We start from the raw sequence: 19,686 nt of genomic DNA on the forward strand, positions 1-19,686 counted from the left end.
ATATTTTGGTTTTGGTTTCGGCGAAAATTCGCTTTGTCTGCCGGCCAGACAGCTTGTCGCTCATGGGATTAGCTTAGAGTTTTCGAAATATCTCGACAATTTGAATAGTTTTTTATTTAATTATTGGTATTGCATCTATTTCTAGGAACACAAACATAAACTAAGACACACGACAAGCTGCTGCCGCTGCCGCTAGCTCTGCCCCAGCCTCTGTCTCTGTCTGTATCAGCATATCCGTTAGACGCGTCTCTGATAGCCCAAATGTGTCGAGGTAATTGCAAGGTTTATATGAGAATTTATCGACACTTGAGCGTGATGTGGAAAACAAACAGTAAGCGAACGGAAAATCAACTAAATACCCTTTTTTCTCGGCTCGCAGGATCCTTACGGCAGGTAGCTTCGCAGCGCCTTCTGAGCGAGCGGCAGTCCCTATTGATGAGTATCATAAATTGTCATCACATAAATAGCGCCGTGACATTTATGACTCCATTGCGACTGCCGTTGGGTAATCTGTGTCCTTTTCCTTTTCTTTCCTTTTTGTATGTTTTTTTTTGTTAACAGACACGAGCCTCAAGGATACATATATGTACCTATATCTTAATAAGCATTTAATGGTAGCGGTAAAAAGGCGCACAAACACAGTTCCATTCGTCAGCCGAGGCAGCAGAAGTGTTAAGTGGGCGACTGATAAGTTTCTGTTACTAGCAACAGCTAGCCATGGGGTGCCAAGAGATTGCATGACGATTTGGTCAACAGACAATATTTGAGACAGATTCATTCAAATGCAGCTAGAGGAGACAGGAAAGTCGTCCTTAGAGTACAGTCCGAAAAGGCTACGATGGAATCATATAACACGATCTCTTTTATTCTAATATGATATATAATAGATATATATGTGCCTCAGTGCAAGGAATATATTTGCATTCCAATATTTACCTTGTTCTAAGCCAGCTGATTGAAACCACGTATAGCCCCACAATGCCTTATAGTAAAAATTAAGTTGATTTAAGTATTTTATGAAATTCTTCCTATAAATAAAAAATAATATTTTTGTAAGATTGATGGATCTTAAGTATCTTAAGCATTACGAGTTTCCTTTTATTAAATATATGAGCTTTATAATTTGACAGTCTTAAATGATACGGTTTAGTAGAGCACAGGAAAGGTATATACATTAGCTGACTCTTGTTCAAGTCGTTTACTATAAAGATATGTATATGAAACTTATACAACCCATTAAAGTCACGAAAAAAAAAGTAAATATTTGTTTATTTCTTGTTTTGCTTATATTGCATTAATATACAATATTGTTTTCATAAATTGTTTATAGCTATATATATACTTATGGCGTACCGTAGTGCTCTATTTATTGAGTTAAATGTCAGCTTAAAAATACAAAACAACAATTTTAGTCTGTCTAGAAATACTCATATGGCTAAAAATATTGTTATAGCCTTGCATTCAATATAAATTCTTAACTAGTTTTATCTATTTATTGTTTATTTATTTGTTTACGTTTATTTCTAGATCCTAAGTCTGATAAACCTAAGAACAGAACAGCTACGTAAATTGTTGATAGATATTTGCTCAAATAGTTGGGAAGAGTAAAAGAAGAAGAATAAAGAACATTTTAAATAATCCTATTTTTTTAGATGTAGATTATGTTTGTCATGCTACCAGCATGCGAGTTTTAATATACGAAAAAAAATTAATAGCATGTTAATAACCTAAAATAAATTTACAGTACACCATGAGCAACCTTTTCTTGAGAAGCAAAAACCTTTTTTTATGAATCACTGATCTAGCTACAGTATAAAAGAGTTTTTGTACATATCTCAAACAGATTTTCATCTCCAGGGAAACATTTTATCGCAAATGAGTGTAAATTTGAACGCCTCATGATCGTGTGAAAAAAATGAAACAGTTATGTTTACTCACGATGAACTGCAACTGTTTTCAAAGAAATCGCCCGAAATAATTTCAGTTTAGTTGACCCAATAAAGCATAATGGCTAAAATCGAAAGTTGCAACAAAGTAAAACCGCACTTGAGAGAAATTCTTTTGTTTGGTGCAGCAAAACATTTACTGGATGGAGGATCGCTAGACCACAAACATGCAAACTAAATTGGCAACTGGCTACTGGCCAAAAGCACAATAAGAATGCCGAGGGTAAGAAAGATAAAAAAAAAAAAATTATAAATGAATTGGCTTCATATAATATGTGAAGATATGCGACGTATAACAAAAGGCTGGCTTTAAGGCTTTGTGTGATCCCTAAGTGACCTTGGCAACAATTGTTTGACATATCGAATTAAAATTGTAAAAAAAAAGAAGTATATATAACGAATATATAAATATGTATGAGTAAATATATGTATGTACATATTATACGTATCGGGCAGGTCAAATCGAACTGCTTTGCCGTGTCAATTAAACGTTTTGACCGCAAGCCAATTTAGGGCACGGGCTGCGCTCAGGTAAATGCCGACCAGGTAGAAAACAGGATCAGACCGAGCCAAGCTGAGCTCAGCGAATCAGGTAAGAGCAGCGGCAGCAGCCAATCAACATCAACTGTTGCTGCTGCTTCTGCTGCTGCTGCTTGTGCTGCCTATTTAAGGCTCAGGCTTGGCCTGGCCTTCAGTCAGTTATCCTTTGGCTTAGCACACACGCACAACATGTTGACGAACAACGAGCTCATCGAGCACTTCTACTACAGCGCCGAGAGCCTGGAGGCCGACTCCACGGAGACCATGCTCGGCCAGGACAACTTGCAGCAGCAGCTGGAGCAGTTCATGAATCAGCACGAGGACAGAGACTTTAGCGGCAGTGCGGACAGCTTATCCGATGGCACCAATAGCTGCTCTCTGGAGCTCTACTACGATACGCCAGCCGTGCTGGAGCTGGAGCAAATGCTCAGCGCTCAAACCCAACAGCAGCACAAGCAGCTGCAGCAACAACAACAACAACTGCAGCAGCTGCAGCAACAACAACAACAACAGATGCAACAGCAACTATCTGCAGGGGCCAGCAAATTTCAAACAAAGGCCGCGAAATATTGGCAAAAAACAGCGCGCAGCAGACCCTACGACTATCAGCATGCCTATCCGAGTGCCTCCTGCGAGGAGGAGCCGGAGGAGCACGAGAGCTGCGGCAAAGATGTCCTGCGCAAGCGTCGGCTGGCTGCCAATGCACGCGAACGTCGCCGCATGAACAGCCTCAATGATGCCTTCGACAAGCTGAGAGATGTGGTGCCGTCTCTGGGCCACGATCGACGACTCTCCAAGTACGAGACGCTGCAAATGGCGCAGGCGTACATTGGCGATCTGCTGACGCTGCTCGCCAGAGACTACTGAGCGGGCGCGGGCTGGCGAGGGGGCATCAATGCAACCGGGGCGTGTTGCTGCAACACTTGAACCTAGTGTCAACTTTTAAAGGCTGTTAGTTCATAAATTTAGCTGATAAACTTCTGTATATAAGTTAGGATCTTAAGAGCGTTAACTAAATATAAAATGATAAAATGAATACTAAACTGAGTTTGTTATTTATCTATACTCCTTCACAAAGACTATGTATTTTGATTGATTATTATTTAAGGAGTTGGAGGTTTGTCATGTGGAATAAAACACACATAGATGAAGAGCAAAACAACAAAAATAAATATAGATCCTAACATATGCCTAAAATCTATCATTGCCTAAGGTATGTATTGCCTTATGGCATATGTATATGCATACATATGTATGTATATAATCTAAAAGGGAATTAGGGGCGTGGAGTACAACCATATCTTTACAGCCCCATTGCAACCTTTTCATATTTTCCTTCAAATATATTTTCAAATACAAAAAGTTTCTAATTGAAAAAAAAAAAAATAAAAAATACATATTTATCTGATTTCATAAATAATAAATAATTTATTAAACTGAAATGCTATCGAATCAGACCAAATTAATATAGATGATCGTAATATAACTAATAATTTACTTACATATATATGTTCATATATGGTAAATACAAAATGTATATATTTTCTCCTATTATTGTTTAAAATAATTTGAACTTGATTATAACTTTTATTGCAAATACTGAATTATTTATTTATGTATAATTGTTGTAAAACATATACAAATACAAATACTTCATAGGAAATTACGAAATACATTCAAATCATAAAAAAATTTTAAATTGTTGTAAAACATATACAAATACAAATACTTCACAGGAAATTACGAAATCCATTCAAATCATAATAAAATTTTAATTTGAATGAAAAAAACACCATTCCAATTAAAATTATTATAAATAAATCCATGTCTACAACAAATATTCTAAATCACCCACTACTCTCTGTTATTAGAGCAGCAAATATGTTCTGTTTCCACATATACAATACTATATAAAAATTTTAACCCAACGATTTGGCTCATTAATTCACAATTTCCAGCTATCGCAGTAACCCTGCCCAAAACCCAAAGAAAAAGGTCCTTGAGAACGCAATATGCTGAGCAGCGGGCGTAACGCCCCCAAAATATAAGCCGAGTCAAAACAAGAGCTCGCCGACAGACGATTGATGAGTTCCGACTTCCGATGTCGAACAAAAAGAAGAAACAGTGAGAGCGAACCAGCTCACCTAACTGGAGGTGATTAAGTGCCGTCAACGTCAACAGGTAAACAACACTAAATGCTGCCTTAGATCCTGTGCCGCACAGGACACAGGACACGAAATTTGATTTGAGCACTGCAATTTGTGCGCATTAAATAAAAAAAGGTTTTTCAATTTTAAATATCACATTTAAGGTTTGTATTTAAACAGCTAAATATACATTACTAAACTTAATTACACTTACGCATATATATGTATTATCTATGTATTAACTAGTATTAATTAATATTATTTTGATACAATTATGACTTTTCTGTTCAACTGACTATAAGTTTTATTTTCTATTTAATTTCTTCACAAGTTTTTCATTTCTTATTTGGCTTTGGCATGTGACGATGATATGATATTTGGTTTGCTTATGGCAGAGTTTGTACTTGAGAGATTATAAGAGTTCTTTTGCTCGAGAATTTCATTTGTGATTGGAAGTTACCCCCTTATGTTCGGCAATGCCCCTGTAGAATGCTTTTCTGGGACTCCAAAGTGGAAACTCGGATCAGTCTTGCAGTTCGTTTGGAAAATGTCAATTTTGATGTCACGCCCACACACGTGCGTTCAGTCATTCCACATAGTTAAGTCCAGTGAAAAATTTAAAGGAATTGCTCATATTTATTTGTCAGATGCGCCCCTTTACTCTCGAGTGAATGTTTAAAAGAATTTAATTTTTATTTAATTTGAAATTCTTTAAACGAGATTTTTCTTTTTTTTATCCGAACAGAGGGTTATAATTTAAATATTTCTTGTATGTAGACATTTAGTGAAGAGCGTAAAACTTTGGCAAAACCAAAGCTCAATTAGATACATTTAGTTGTTAACTTAATAATTACATTTATATTATTTACATTAAACTTTTGCTTACGTCTAGGTCTGAAAACTAAAAGCAATGTTTGAAGTTAACTAAAGTTAGGTTACATATATATTTTTAAAGTATATATAATATTTATAAACTAAGGCAACTCTAAACTTAAAGGAAATTTTTTGTAATATGTTTCTAAACAAGTCTTGAAGTGTGTGTTTTACTTTGTGTTTGTCTGTGTGGGGTGAGAGCAATTGATATCGAGATTTGTATCGTTGACTTTTCATTCAAAACTTATAGGCCACATGGGAAATAAACAGAAATTTGGCACAGAACTTTGGGGGTTTGTAAGAAATCAAAATATTCTGTCATAAAAGCAACAAGAGTTCATTGAGGTACGACCCAGACAAACCCAAAAATTCACATCGTAATGATGGTGGATGCAGTTTATTAAACTCTTCAAATCTGTTCTAATCACTCCAAAAATTTGTTTTATAAATTCTCAGATGCATCTCTTTTAGTATAACCCCAACTAGGTATGCATGCCATAATTTTAACCATATATATATATATATATATTAGAGTCAAGACAAAATCGTGAAGGGGGACTAGGTGCAAAATTGTCGTATATATGTATATAATATATATATTATATTGTATTTATATCAGGAAATTATAAAACTTTATGCTTAAACATAGCTCGCATTTAGCTTGATGTCCATACTGTTGCGTCCAAGTGGGCTTCTATATAGTTTATTAAATAGCCAACGATCCACAGCTTTGAAGCAAGATAATTAAAACTAAGCGCGCGCGCGTGTGTGTGTGTGTGTGTGTTGGGGGCTGTATATGTGTCGTAAGGCTAAATCCAAATGAGATAAAGTCAACTAACAACTAAAATAAACTATGCACTTCCATACGCGTGTGTGTGTTTGTGTGGCTATTCGTGGGTGTGTGTATGTGTATGCTATATTGAAGCTATAATACGTAATTACATCCAAGGTTTACCACGCATGCGCCCCCGTCCGCCATTGTTGCGCATGGGTCCGCCGCCACGTTGAAAGAACGGACGCGGTCCTGGCCCCGGTCCGCCATCAAAGGGGCCGGGCATACGTTGATAATTGGGTCTATACGGTCCCGACCAGCCGCGACCACGTCCACGTCCGCGACTCATATTATCAGGACTGTTGCCAAATGGCTGAAACGAAAACGGACCGCCTGTAAACGGCGGTCTCGGCGGTGGCGGCACACCAGCCGCTCCATTGTTGCCCTCATTGCCGTTCCAGGGCATTGGCGGTTGCATTTGATTCCATGGCTGTTGCTGTGGCGGCAACGGCGGCGGCTGTTGCATTTGTTGCTGTGCATCGGCCTGCTGCTGCATGTCCTGCATGTTGCCGGCGCCCGGTGCCGTTAGAAAACTGTTGTTAGCATCCCATTGAAAGTCCTGCGGCGTTTCTAGCAGCACGGGACGGGGAGTTAAGGCGCCATTGGCATCCAGTTCACCATCGGCATTGTCTAGATGCAGCTGCTCCGCATTGGCATTGAGCTCTGTATGGAAATGGTTACATGTCAAATTTGCCACTAAATCTAAGAGATTTTGTTCTTAATAACGTTTCTTGCCAATACCTATCTGCGACTCCTCCAGATCCTCATCGGACATGTCCATATCGACAACCATATCTGCGGGATCATAGCGTGCCGAGCTATCCACCCGATCTGATTCCGAAGAGGAGCCTGTAGGAACACATGGGATTTAAATTGATGCCGTCGTATGTGGATAAAAGACTTTGATCTTACTCGCATTGGATTTCTGCGGCGAGCTAGTCTTCTTCACATAGCTGCCAGGCGGCGCCATCATGGGTGAATTGTTGCCCAGACTGCGTATAGCACTGCCGGCCTCCTCCGTTTTGGGCGCTTTGCGGTAATCGACATCGCCAACGCCAAAGTCCTGCAAAGGCATAAATATTAATTAAATTGCTCAAAGAGATTTTACAGAAATCAAATCCAGACCAAATGCAATCTATAACAAGCAGTTGCATTGAAAAGCCTTTAAACACAATCAGGCTTTACTGTACCTTATCGGCACCGCCTGGCGAACCAGTCAGCGATATTAAATTCCTATGATCAATGTCCACCAATTGCCGCGTTTGCTCATCGCTCAGCGCTGACTTGGCCCGAAAATTGAATGCCGGCGGCAGCTGGATCGTTCGATGATCCACATCCTGTGCGCCCAGCGCAGACACATTATGATGTTCACTGTACTCAATGGGCGCGCTGCTGCCTTTGCGCTCGAAGTGGGGCGGCGAGTGCGGCGTCGATTGCGTCGGTGCTGTATAGCTGGAGCTGGCACCGCTGCTGTTCAGGCTGGTGTCGTGCGGCGTCCAGGTCATGCTCATGTCCCAGGTGCTGTTGAAGTCGTCCACGCTGCCCGACGCCGTTATGGCCGCCGGCATCGGCGGCGGCGGTGCCATCGGATTGGTACTCAAAGGCGCGGGCGTATACTGACTATCCGACGGACCGTAGCCAAGATGCGGCGGCGGTGGCGGCGCATATTCTTGTGCCGGGCCACCGAATATGGGCGGCGCTGGTGGTGGCAACACACCACCATAGGCTGAGACCCCCTGGCTGGGATTGTATTCATCGCTGGAGCCGCCGCTGCCTCCGCCGTTGCCACTGCCACCCAGGCCCGGTATAACGCTGCCGCCGTTGCCGTTGGCATTGGTATTGCTGTAGCTTCTGCTCAACGGCTCGGGCTTATAATAATTGGAGCCGGGCGTATAGCTCTCGTCATCCGAACGCGAACCAATCACCTCAATGGCACTGCCACGATCCTTGCCGCTCGACTCACGCTTAAAGTCGTTGATATCGAACGGCAGCTGGCCGCCATCCAGATAGCTAGCAAATCCATTAAGACCGCTGCCGCTGAACAAGTTCTGAGGAACATAAAAACCAGAAGAACTATATAGGAGGTTTCCCAATATCGCCTTATTCTGAATATTAGTGGTGAAAATAAAAAGATTAGCATGCGAATTGATAAAGAAAATCATTTAATAAAACTTGGATAAACTGTCCAATTTTATTCGATACATAAAGTACATTAAGACTACATCAAAAATATAATCTATTGATTGATAAAAAATATTGCATAGTGATCGCTTGGAAAACGTGATCAGGTTAAATAACTGTAAAAATTGTGTATTATCTACTTTAACTATTTTGTTGTAATTCGAAAGTTTTCTATACTGAAAATTAAATAAATTTCAATCTAAATATTTATACATAAACCCAAAGCAGTTGTAAATTAAAATGTTTACTTCAAGCGAAGTGTTGCTATTTGCGAGCGATCACTGTACTCATTTACTCTACATTTCTAAAATACAAACACAATATGAAGCACATGTATATTTATTGTGTTTTATTGCTTACCACGCCCAGCGGTGAATTGTTCTCATCCGGCAGCTGGAGATCTGCATCTCGTTCCGGTGAGGGTGCATTGATATCCGGTGAGGGTATCGGACTGGATAGCGTTGGTATAACCTCGTCCAGCTTCCGCTTGACTATCTTAATGCGTGTGCCAAAGCTTTTATATGCCTGAAATTAATATAAATATATTTATTAATTAATTTGTATATTATCTATCAACTTTTTGTGTGAACTTACGCTTGCCACAACTTTAACCTCACGGCCCTGATGCTCGTAGAATTTTTTGGCTGCCTCGATCGACTCCAGCACTGCTTTGCGACTCTTGATCTCGTTTTGGAGATTCTTGTTGTACGCATTGATGAAGGCCACACAGCGTTCCACCTCCTTTTCGATGTCGCCCGAGTGGCTTTTGTCTTTCAGCTGTTGCTTGATGGCTTCGATTTCGAAATTCGGTGGCTTCGGTAGCTTCTTCATGCTCTTGTCCGTCGTCTCGGCCAGCTCAACACATTCACGTACTTGCGCAATGAGCGTGGCATTCTGATACTCATTACTTGGATCTGCGCTGGCTGGGGCTTTCTTGGGTGGCGCTATATTAAGAAGGCCGCTCAGATCGCTCAGAAATTCTTCGTTGTAGATTTCGCGCTGTTCCCAGATTTTAAAAATGCGCAAGATTTTACTCTTCACACGTTCGTCGCTATGCAAAAAGGAATTAAAAATTATTCATTAATAAAAATAATTATAAATTCTAACTTATACAGGGTATATTTAGGTCGATAAGAAATTATGGTTAAAATATTATTTCAAGAAGTAAGAAAACTATTTTAAATGCAATCAAACAACTATGGAAACTCTATTGAAAAATTTAAAAATATCTTAAAGTAAAATGTTTTTAAATTTAAGAACTGAGAAATTAAACAACCAATTTAGTGAAATCAGCAGGAAAGCCTCAACAAAGGTTCAATAATTTCATAGAGTATCTGTTAGTCGACTAGTTTTTCTACTTACCGCACCATAGTGGTGGCCCTTTGGAGCGCCGTCGCCCAGCATTCAACAAATTCGTACCGCTTGCGCTTGCTGTACTGGATGACATCGTTGGCCAGATAGAACAGAACCAAACGATGATCGACTCGAACTGCGGCAAAAGGTTGATCTTAGCTAACAATTATAATATAAGTGGATGAGGTATTGGTACGCACCTCGTTTGAATACGTTCAACCAGCACTGGATGATCTTCTTGTGATTGATGCGATGCTGCAGGCACCAGCTGGACATTTGCTGTATGCACTCCTGCGTGTCCTTGAGCGCTTCGAGCCGCGTCTCAAATAGCTCCTCATCAAAGGCTTCATTTGTTTTGGACATTTCGCTTTTTGTTGCTGTTGAGGTTGTTGTTTGGCTCATGGTGCATTACAATGGCGCCAATTTATTTTGGGGTATAGTTTTCTGTATATGCGCCCAGTTACCCTCGCTGGGGCAGCGGCGACTTTTTTCTTCACTGTTTCACAGGGCCACACAAACACGCGCACTTTTTTCAGCCACAGTTAGGCAGTCAAGCGACGCTCTCGAGCTGCTTGCATATTGTTTAAATGTTGCTGCGAAGCCGCGCTTAGATGTTGTGAATATTTATTTAACCGAATTGCACGCGGTTTTTGCCAATTTTGTTGTTTTTCTTGGGAGTTGTATCTCAAGCGAACATGCTACCAAAGTGAGCAAACAATGTTTTAACCAACACTAATTGCTTTGCTTGGCAGATGTGGGCACCCTAAAATGTTAACAGCTGCTAACTGCTAACAGCGCGCAATAATTGATTGGCTCAAATAATACAAATTAATGTCGATAAAAAACTTTTACCTGTATATCAAGTAAATAAATATATTTTACTCTCTGACACAGTCTTTCTGAAAAATGCAATATTGATATATTTATGGAAACATTACAGAGCCTTAACGCAGCAGCTGTTCGCTAACTAAGTTCGATTTACAACACTAAATGGGCATAGTGACAATCTGGCTACAAAAGAAATAGATAAAATGGAATTGTTTTTTTGCACATCCACGAAATTGAAATGATTTCGATATATTTAAATGGGTCTTTAATTTAGCAATAAAGTAGTAAATGAATTTTAATGTTTATGTTTTGATATATATAGTCTTATAACTTCAAATAATTAGTTGTTGGATTTAAAAGAGTTCTTGTAACAGTCCTTTTTGAAATGACGCGCGTACTTTACTATTTGGAAATGCTACACAGGATATTAATTTGGTATTTTCCTTAAATTATTTTTGGCATTTTTTGGAGCCACTTGCTGGAGGCACGGTGCATTGCAGCAGGTGGCGCCGACTTGGCGTCAGTTCCATTTGACGTATAGCTACAGCAAGTAGGGTTCGCGCAAAATTGCAAGAGTTATCGCGCGTAAAATTTCACGCGCACGTTTGTAATACTTTTGATTGCGCCGGCAGCGTAAGTGATAACAGTAACGCATTGATAACGGTGCGCGTGGGTGTTACGTTTGTTACTTTACTTTTATGTTACATACTCCGTTTCTTGTTACTGTAGTTGTGTGCTGCAAAAGTTGTACTCACGTGTGCTTCTTCTTCTTCCTCTTTGCCGGCATATGGCGTCTGCTTGGCTATTGGGTTTGTTGTTGTTATTGTTACTTGATGTTGTTGTCGCTGAAGTGCCGCTAGCCGAACCATAGAAGCTTAGTGAAAGATTAAAGCTTTGATTGAAAACATAATGAACGCATAATGATGTTTAACTTGCACAAAATGCGCATTACAAGAATTTTGATGACCGCTACTCATTGATTTGGTTGCTTTCAAAAGGAGGAATATTGTTTTAGTGGTAGCATATGAATCCGGAAACAAAAATTTGAAGACATTTAAGAAATATTAATTTCGATAATTGATTTCTAATTGTTAAATGTCATGAATCTATATCTTTTATTTTATTTTGTTTATTAATGCAGTATTTAAAGCTGCCTTAACATAATTTATTAGCTATGTTAACGGAACATTTGTAAGTTAGTCGTTCAGTAGAGAATTCCGATAATCATCAGGTTTTTTTTTTTCGATTTATACAGAAATTCTAATTATCGAGAATTATTGGGTTTTTTTTTATTTATCACGATTTTTGATTTAGTGGGCTACAAACTATCGAGACTCGACTGTATTTGAATTTGTATATAAGTAAAAAACAGGGTATTTGCTGGTCAGGCACTTCTGATGCTGGTGCTGCTCTTTTATTTGCCTGTCTAGAGCTTTGCCAACTGTAAACTGCTTCAATTGTTTTGCATTTGACGTAGCGCGTCCTTCGGCCCATTAGGGCCACGTAATTATTCTGATTACTTGGCACAGACCAAGTAAACACCACCAGTACGAGCAATAATAACAACAACAACAACAGCGGCAGCAGCAGCAGCAGCATGAGTAAATTCCCATGCTGCGCTACTGACCCAGTGCCATAGTCAAGTTGCGCCATTTGATTGGCGACGTCACAAGGGGAAATGCGCCGCAGCAAAGCAAAAATAATTACGCTTCAATTTGATTCAGGATTTCACTTGATTGAGCCGAGCCTTAGCGCAGCTTAGAGTTTTGCCAAATATTTTGAAAAAAAAAAAAAAAAACAATTGTAATGGATTTACGCTTAGAGTTGAGCAGTTGCAGTAAATAAATCAATCTGTAAAAAAGCGACCGTTAATAACTGAAATTTATTTTTGAGGTAAGTGTATGATTGTATATTCTAGTCTGAACATTTTTTATATAATAGAAAAACATTTATCTATTCAAATTATTAAAAACAAATTTTAATATATAATCTATAATAATTTATATTATTAAAATTATATATTAATACTAATTTTTTGTTATTTTATTAATACTTATTTTGAGCATTGTTTTAATAAATAAATATATATTTATATTTTTCCTTTAGTAAAAAATTTAAGTGTGTTATTTTATCATTTTAATTTTATAATATGTTTTTGAACTGTACTTTGGGACAAAAATATTTATTTTTAAATTTTATTTAGGGTGGGATATATTTTAAAAAATGAACACTGTTCATTTAAGTTTAATCGCATAATATATTATAAATATCTATGTATATGTATATTAACAAATATTATATGAAACACAAATATTATATAACATACATATAGTTATATAAATATAATTAACAAAATATTTCCTCAGCACAAAAATGTGACCTAGTTATATACCCTAAACAGATTGAGCTCATCTCCTACGCACAATATCTAATATCGTCTGCTTTATTTGCTTTCGTTTTCTGTAACTATTGAACATAAAACCAATTGCGATTTATATATACACCTCGAATGGCGTCATTAGTTGATAAAATTACTAAACTTACGGGAGATGGTTCTAAGTGATCCCACGCACACTGTAACGCACTCACGCGCAAGACAATAAACTCTAATTAGAAGCTAATTCAGTGGGCGATGCTTTTTTTTATATCCTAGCTTGTAACCTGATTGCCAGCTGCCCTTTTGGAGGCATACACACTGGCTCTCTCTGGCTGACTCGCTGGCTAGCTGTTGCTCATCCAAGCACACATTTGTCAATTAGCTGTCCATTTGCAGCGAGAGTTTCTCGCTTCCTTTGTTCCAGTGCCACCCCGGCCACTCTCTCTCTCTCAAAAATTCCATCCATACTCAGCCCTTAAAACTCGGACAACTGCGTCGCAGTTTCATGGCGGGAATAAAAACCCTTGGGTCTGCCTTTAGCAGCTTGGGCGTACCATTAAAAGGGCTCTTAAGCAAACGTTTATAAAGCCCACGTTAGGGATCCCTATAGCACCGACCATGTTTTTTATAGAGCTCTCATAATTGGTTTTCATGTCAATGATTTAACACTTGATTGCCTGCACTTAATTGTGTTTGCATTCACAGAGAATCTGATATATTCACTCAAATCATGGTTTTCTTGGAACTACGATTGATTTTCATTTTCATGTTAATTTCTCTCTCTCTCTGTGTGTGTGCAATAAAAAGAGTGGAAAAGTGAAAAGTGTAGCACAGTTTTCAGCATTCACTCATGCAATATTTCTATGGAAACGAATATCGTGTCTGAAGATAGATGAATGGATATCATTACCGACCATGCGAGTACACTTGCACAGTTGTCTATTCAAAATAAATGTCGAGGAGTGTTTAGCAAGTTGTAGAGATAATAAAGTATATAATGTTTGCCAAAGAGCTGATATTCCAATAATTCTGCGCTTTTTTGTGCACATAATTAAAACACTCACACATACATCCACCTATGCCCACACACGTAACCGCGCTCTCTTAACTAACTACGCAGTGGACGCAGCGACTGGGCTTGGGCTGCAGTGTGGGCTATATTGTGGGAAATTTGTTTGCTGAATAAATCCTCTTATAGAGCGTCTATCAAAATCAAACTTATAGGTCGTGATAATAATATGATAATATTAAAATGTGTGTATTTGCTAACGCACAAGGCTCTAGGCTCTCTAGAGTAGATTTCCAAAATATGAAGCAAAAAAAAATTAATAGGTATAAATTAAAAAAAAATACATCTATGGAAGTCTATATCTAATATTTGGAGACTCTAGTTATAGAGCTGTACGAGATATATTTGTCTAATTTGTAAATGCTATATAATTCTTTTGATCGATAATACCAAAAAGGAAATATTTATTGAATTTTTGAAAACAAACATTCACCTGCTGCGCACCGTTCTGAATAGAAAAAATAATAATCATTCTTTAGTTTTTAAGGGATCTAAGAACGACGCGTTCATAAACATACATGGCTAAATGAACTCACTCAAAAAAATAAATAAAATTAAAATAAGTAATTAAATGAATAAAAATTAATATTTCATACTGATATTTCCAACCACGAGTTAATATTTGTTCAGAGTTCGTAACTTTTAAGAAACTGAGCGAACTTTTACCTAATGCAAGTTACTTAATCTATGACCTATCGATTTTGGTCTTTGGTGCTGATTGAATGATCAAACTTTACATAAGCCCAACAAATCAACTCTCTCTCTCTCTCTCTCTTTCTCTGCCTCACTCTAATAATTCATTCCAACTCTCATTTAATCTAATTCTAATTCTAATTCATTCATAAGCTGCTTGATTTTCGTAACTGCCCTTGAATACGCTCAGCATCTGGAGGCAACGCGTATGCGGAACTGAATCAGGCAATAGACGTCATCCGGGCCCACGCGAATCGAGTAAACAAGTTTACGTGAATGAGTTGACACTGATGGGGATGGGGTGGGATGCTTGGGGATGTTGGCATAGAGTAGCTTTAGTCTGGCATCAGTTTAGATTGTTGTTGCTGGTGTTGGGGCAGGTTCATGTCAATTGTCCGTCGCCAGTTAGCCCCGCAGCGTGTGTGTTAGCTAATGACAAATTGAATGCAGCTGCTGTCGGCTGCAGTTGGCATGATGGATGCCCGCATGGATGGCAGACGCTCTGGCAATCCCCAACGCATGCGAATCAAAATCTTTGCTTGGCATTTTTAATTTGCATATGTGAGACGAGCTCAGCTGTGTGCGCTTTGACAGAGGACACGCTGCTGCCACTTAATAAAAGAACAAAGCGTCGCCTGCTATACTCCCTCGCTCTCTCTCACTCCCTCTCTCTCACTCCCTCTCTCTCTTGCTCCCTCCCTTTGGGCATGGCTATGCATGACATATTAATGGGCTAAAGGCGACCCGCTCTTTCGCCAGCTTAGCTCATCATTCATCGTGCACAGCTCATTAATATTTTATTTCAGCCACAGTGGTTGCTCGTTAAGTGTAATGGCTACGCTTTAATATGTAAAATTTGCTCGAAATTTAATAAATTGTTTCCACATCTTATCGTTCTATGTTTCAATTAGCGAGTGTGCACTGTAACTCTAAAATTACGCTAATTTGGCTAATTGAGCGCTCTGCACGCTAATGCGCGCTTTACATCGCATTTACCCAGAATTCTAGACAAAACCCTAGATAAATACTTACAATTCAACTAAAATTTATATATAGATATATTATAGAGCGCATTTTCACTTACTCCTTCTGTCACTTTGTCTCAAAGTCTTGCGTGTTGTTTTTTCGGCTAATAAACGTTTTGGGTCCCATGCGGCGTATACGCAACTTGCATCCAAATGTCTGCTACGTGATTTTCAGTTTATGCCACTTGCGACACGTTTGTGCGTCAGATGCTCACTTTTTGCCAACTGCTTAGGTGTTGTTGTGGCTGTTGTTGTAGCTTGTGTTGTGTTTTTTGTTTCCGTTGTTTGCTTTGCTCATTGCCTGGGCTCAACCCTCGCTCATTGTTGTTGCGCAGTTTGCGAGGCGAAGAGGGATTACAGGGTATGAAGAGAGTTTTGATAATGCTGATAACTACAATTTTAGTGCAGTCTTTAAGAGATCCGAGGATCCCTTTATTATTTTATTATCAGCAATTTTTGAGGAAAATCAACTATTAGCCATTCTGTTATATTATAATACATTGATTTCTTTGTTTTTGCTTAGAAGGTTAAGGAAGTGAGAAATAAATTTTTGTAATTTAATTTAATTGAATTTATACCTTATCTGAAACAGAAATATTTTATAAGTAGTTTGATTATTTTATTATTGCATTATACATTTCCAACGGGACTATCCTTCTACTATACTATAATTTCCCCAGAGTTTACAAATAACAAAATTAAATTTAAAAAAATATCAAAAGTATATCTATCAAATATAATATGTGCCTTATTATGATATACGATCATAGGAATACCATTAAATTTTTAGCTATTAACTTTATATTTTTAATTCCTTTTTCATATAGGATCATAAAATCTCAAGGGCTTTCCATATATTCTTTCATATTACACAACTTCTCTTTGTAAATTCAAGAGTATATATCAAGTCATAAACGTAAGTCCTTTACTTACTTTTTGTTGTTGACTTTTGAGCGCGTAGACTCAACTTAGCCTCAGTTCAGCTGTGCGTCTGCCTCAGTTTCCTTCACTTTCGATTCTCCGCTCCTGCTCCTAGCGTCCCGCTCGTGCCCTGAGCGAGAGACTCACGTCAGCACGTTTGAGCACGTTTTATTTTAATAGCACTTTTGTGGCGCATTTCCTTTCGCGGCGGCAAGGACTTGCCTTTGGCTTCGAGTTGCTGCGAACGCGTCTTTCATTGCGAGTCTGGGTGGTTTGCTGAGCCAGTACTTAGACTACAGTAGGACGAGAGTCCTGTACTCAACGACACTTGCTTTACGCACCAGGGCAACCGCACAATTGCACTCACTTGCAGTCGCATTGAATGTATTTTCTGAAACTTGTTTGGTTGCCCACAAGAAACGAAAGGAAAAACGAAACTGTTTTCATCCATGCAAATGCCGCTAGCTAAATTGCCGGAAGTTAAGACATTGTTATCTCTAAAAACTATTTGAATATGCAATAGGAAATCTGTTTTCCATGTTTATTATATAAACATATTTGTACGGGAAATGGAATTCCATTCCACATTGAAATTTTCAATGAAAGTGAAGCGAAGCATAGCTTCAAATTTTTCCAGCTAAAAATTTGTTGTAATTTTGTAAATAAAATACAGTATGAGCAGAATTGGTTCTCTTGTCCTAGGAACAAAGTAGAATTGAAACTTGTGTGTGATACGCGATAATTGTACGAACTGGATATTGAATATATTGAAATTAGCATCAATAATAATATACTTTATTTTTGGGTTTTACTGAATTTATTAAAATTTCTGTGAAATTGAAGCTTAAATGAAACTGAAACAGTATCAAAATTTAATATATTTTCAGTAATGCAACTAATGCAAACAATTTCCAGTTGAATGATTCGAAGTATGGAAGCGATGAGCAATAAAAATTTATTTCCAAGCTAGGAAATAAAAGCAAAATAGCCTAATTTAAAAGAGAAAAATAAACGTTTACCTTTCATATTAATTCCATTGCATATCTCGTTGTCGGCAGACAGTGGAATGCGCCTTCGTTGTCTGTGGCATAAAATATGCCTTGATTTGCATACGAGCTGCAGTTGTCTGCGTAGCTGCGAACTGTTGCAACTGCTTGCTGCAACCTGTCAGAGGCGTGGAATGCAATTGAGAAATGCCTTTCATTGCAGCTGCGCTCCAGTATTTCACTGCGTGTACATTAATCATTATGCTAGACGATATTTCATATTTTATGTTCACATTTATTGCATTGGGGAAAACATTTTGGAATTCGAAATACATTCAGCACTCGAGCCATGTAGTGTTTCGGGGTCAGTGCAGCTATTGAACTGTTCGGCGCCTCAAGGTGCTTCAGCCTGACCACCCACACGCACAGTCGACGCAAGGACATTCGAAATGCGTACGTGTGTGTGTGTGTTTGTGTGTGTGTCCCTGCTGGCATCGAACCAGATCCTTTTATTCGTATCAATTTCAATTGCTGTTGACTTCAGACTGCTCGCAGCAATTGGCAGCACTTTCACCCAAGCTGTATACCTTCACTCTGTGAATGTGAAGTATTTTCTTTATCTCTAGCTCGCTCTCTCTCTCTTTCTATATCTCTCTCTCTCGTCCTTGAGCTACATTTATTTGGCAATCGTTGAGCTCTCGCCCAAAACAACAAAAAATAATAAAATCACTTCAGTCAATTAGAGCTGTTAATCTTTTTTCGTTTCTCCCGCTTTTATTTATTTTTTGTTGTTGTTTTTTTTTTTTATGGCTAACAAAAACACTTTTCGCGTTTATTTGTTTCGCTGTCGATAAGCACGGAATAAACCTAAAACGAAGTGCGACAAAACTGACTAATAAATACCTTGACTAGGAGATATTTCGACCAGAAAATAGATTGATTATGAAAGATAATGTAAAAGATTTCCTTTCACTAGAACATAATCTTATTAGAAGATATCATAAATCGAACATACTCTGACTTAAAGATATCTGGACTAGACTTATTACAGAAGATATTCCAACTAAAAGTTATAAAAAGCACGATGCAAACTGACTAGAAGAGATATCTTAATTATCATAAGTAGAATATACTCTGGTTAGAAAATACTTAGACGGGACTATTAAAACAACTTGTTATACAAGATGGAAACAGTTGACTTAGATACTCATGCTTAAAGTTCTTTATTTTTTCGTTTATTTGTTTTAATTTTTTGCAACTTTGCTTAAAAATCGATTTTTATCGATAATAATATGATTTTACTCAAAGAATTCATCGAACGAATATAGCAAAAAATTAATTTCAAATTTTTAGAGTATTTCTTAATAGGTAGGTTCAGATAGGTTGATCAAGCTTGCTTTAAAAGAATATAAATACTACCTAATGCTCATTTTTCATTAATATTAGGTATTAAGTACATGCCATTCCAATTCGGTATCTTAACAACACAACTGATGATTATTAGAACATAAATATCAATGCACTCAATGGTATTCTTCTTGCGTCGTTTCTTCTGCTTTTTTAATATCCTATTCAAGCTAATATATTAAACACATATATTTTTTTTTTTTGTAAAAGAAAAATAAACACCCAAAAGGTGTGCGAGTGTGTGAGCTTTAAGCAACACCTTAAGAGACCCTTTGTATTGCTCGCTGGCGTTAGCTTTTTACGACTGTAAAAAGTTGTTTTTGGCTGTTGGGTTGGTAAGGTGCAGCAGACTATAATTAATCATGTAGCTGGCAACAACAACAAAAGCGACAAAAGCGACAAAAGCCAGGTGACAAGCTCAAGAATTTTTGTTTTCATTTTGACGCATAATTTAACTTTATTGCATATTATGCTGCATACTTTTTGGGGGAGGGCAGCTCGACTCACT

The 19,686-nt window shown here is 38.0% G+C and overlaps 3 protein-coding genes across 5 annotated transcripts in view; 2 read left to right on the plus strand and 1 right to left on the minus strand.

The window, feature by feature from the left end:
• The first annotated feature begins 2,368 nt into the window (after positions 1–2,368).
• On the plus strand, positions 2,369–3,509 carry amos (absent MD neurons and olfactory sensilla). Of its 2 annotated transcripts, XM_089258390.1 has the most exons (2): positions 2,369–2,538; positions 2,717–3,509. In XM_089258390.1, the coding sequence occupies exon 2, from the start codon at positions 2,751–2,753 to the stop codon at positions 3,351–3,353; it is 603 nt and encodes a 200-aa protein (XP_089114516.1). In that variant the 5' UTR covers positions 2,369–2,538; positions 2,717–2,750; the 3' UTR covers positions 3,354–3,509. The 2 variants fall into 2 exon arrangements, with proteins under 2 accessions (XP_089114516.1, XP_030239709.1); XM_030383849.2 differs by lacking the exon at positions 2,369–2,538 and having other exon boundaries at positions 2,568–3,507.
• Positions 3,510–4,971: 1,462 nt separating this feature from the next.
• Positions 4,972–10,614, minus strand: LOC115562401 (uncharacterized). Of its 2 annotated transcripts, none has more exons than XM_030383847.2 (8): positions 10,073–10,614; positions 9,882–10,008; positions 9,114–9,570; positions 8,880–9,044; positions 7,529–8,386; positions 7,251–7,401; positions 7,080–7,187; positions 4,972–7,001 (listed from the first exon to the last, which is right to left on the minus strand). In XM_030383847.2, the coding sequence occupies exons 1-8, from the start codon at positions 10,272–10,274 to the stop codon at positions 6,445–6,447; spliced, it is 2,625 nt and encodes an 874-aa protein (XP_030239707.1). In that variant the 5' UTR covers positions 10,275–10,614; the 3' UTR covers positions 4,972–6,444. The 2 variants fall into 2 exon arrangements, with proteins under 2 accessions (XP_030239707.1, XP_030239706.1); XM_030383846.2 differs by having other exon boundaries at positions 7,529–8,443.
• Positions 10,615–12,574: 1,960 nt separating this feature from the next.
• Pde11 (Phosphodiesterase 11) overlaps positions 12,575–19,686 on the plus strand; it is a 94,147-nt gene continuing 87,035 nt past the window's right edge. Inside the window, exon 1 of the mRNA XM_089258065.1 lies at positions 12,575–12,593. The gene's annotated coding sequence lies outside the window, so the exon portion shown is untranslated. The remainder of the gene's footprint in view (positions 12,594–19,686) is intronic.

This window comes from Drosophila navojoa, chromosome 3 (genome assembly GCF_054131105.1).
Source record: "Drosophila navojoa isolate 15081-1374.11 chromosome 3, UAZ_NAV_1.0, whole genome shotgun sequence".
NCBI classification, from domain to species: Eukaryota; Metazoa; Arthropoda; class Insecta; order Diptera; family Drosophilidae; genus Drosophila; species Drosophila navojoa.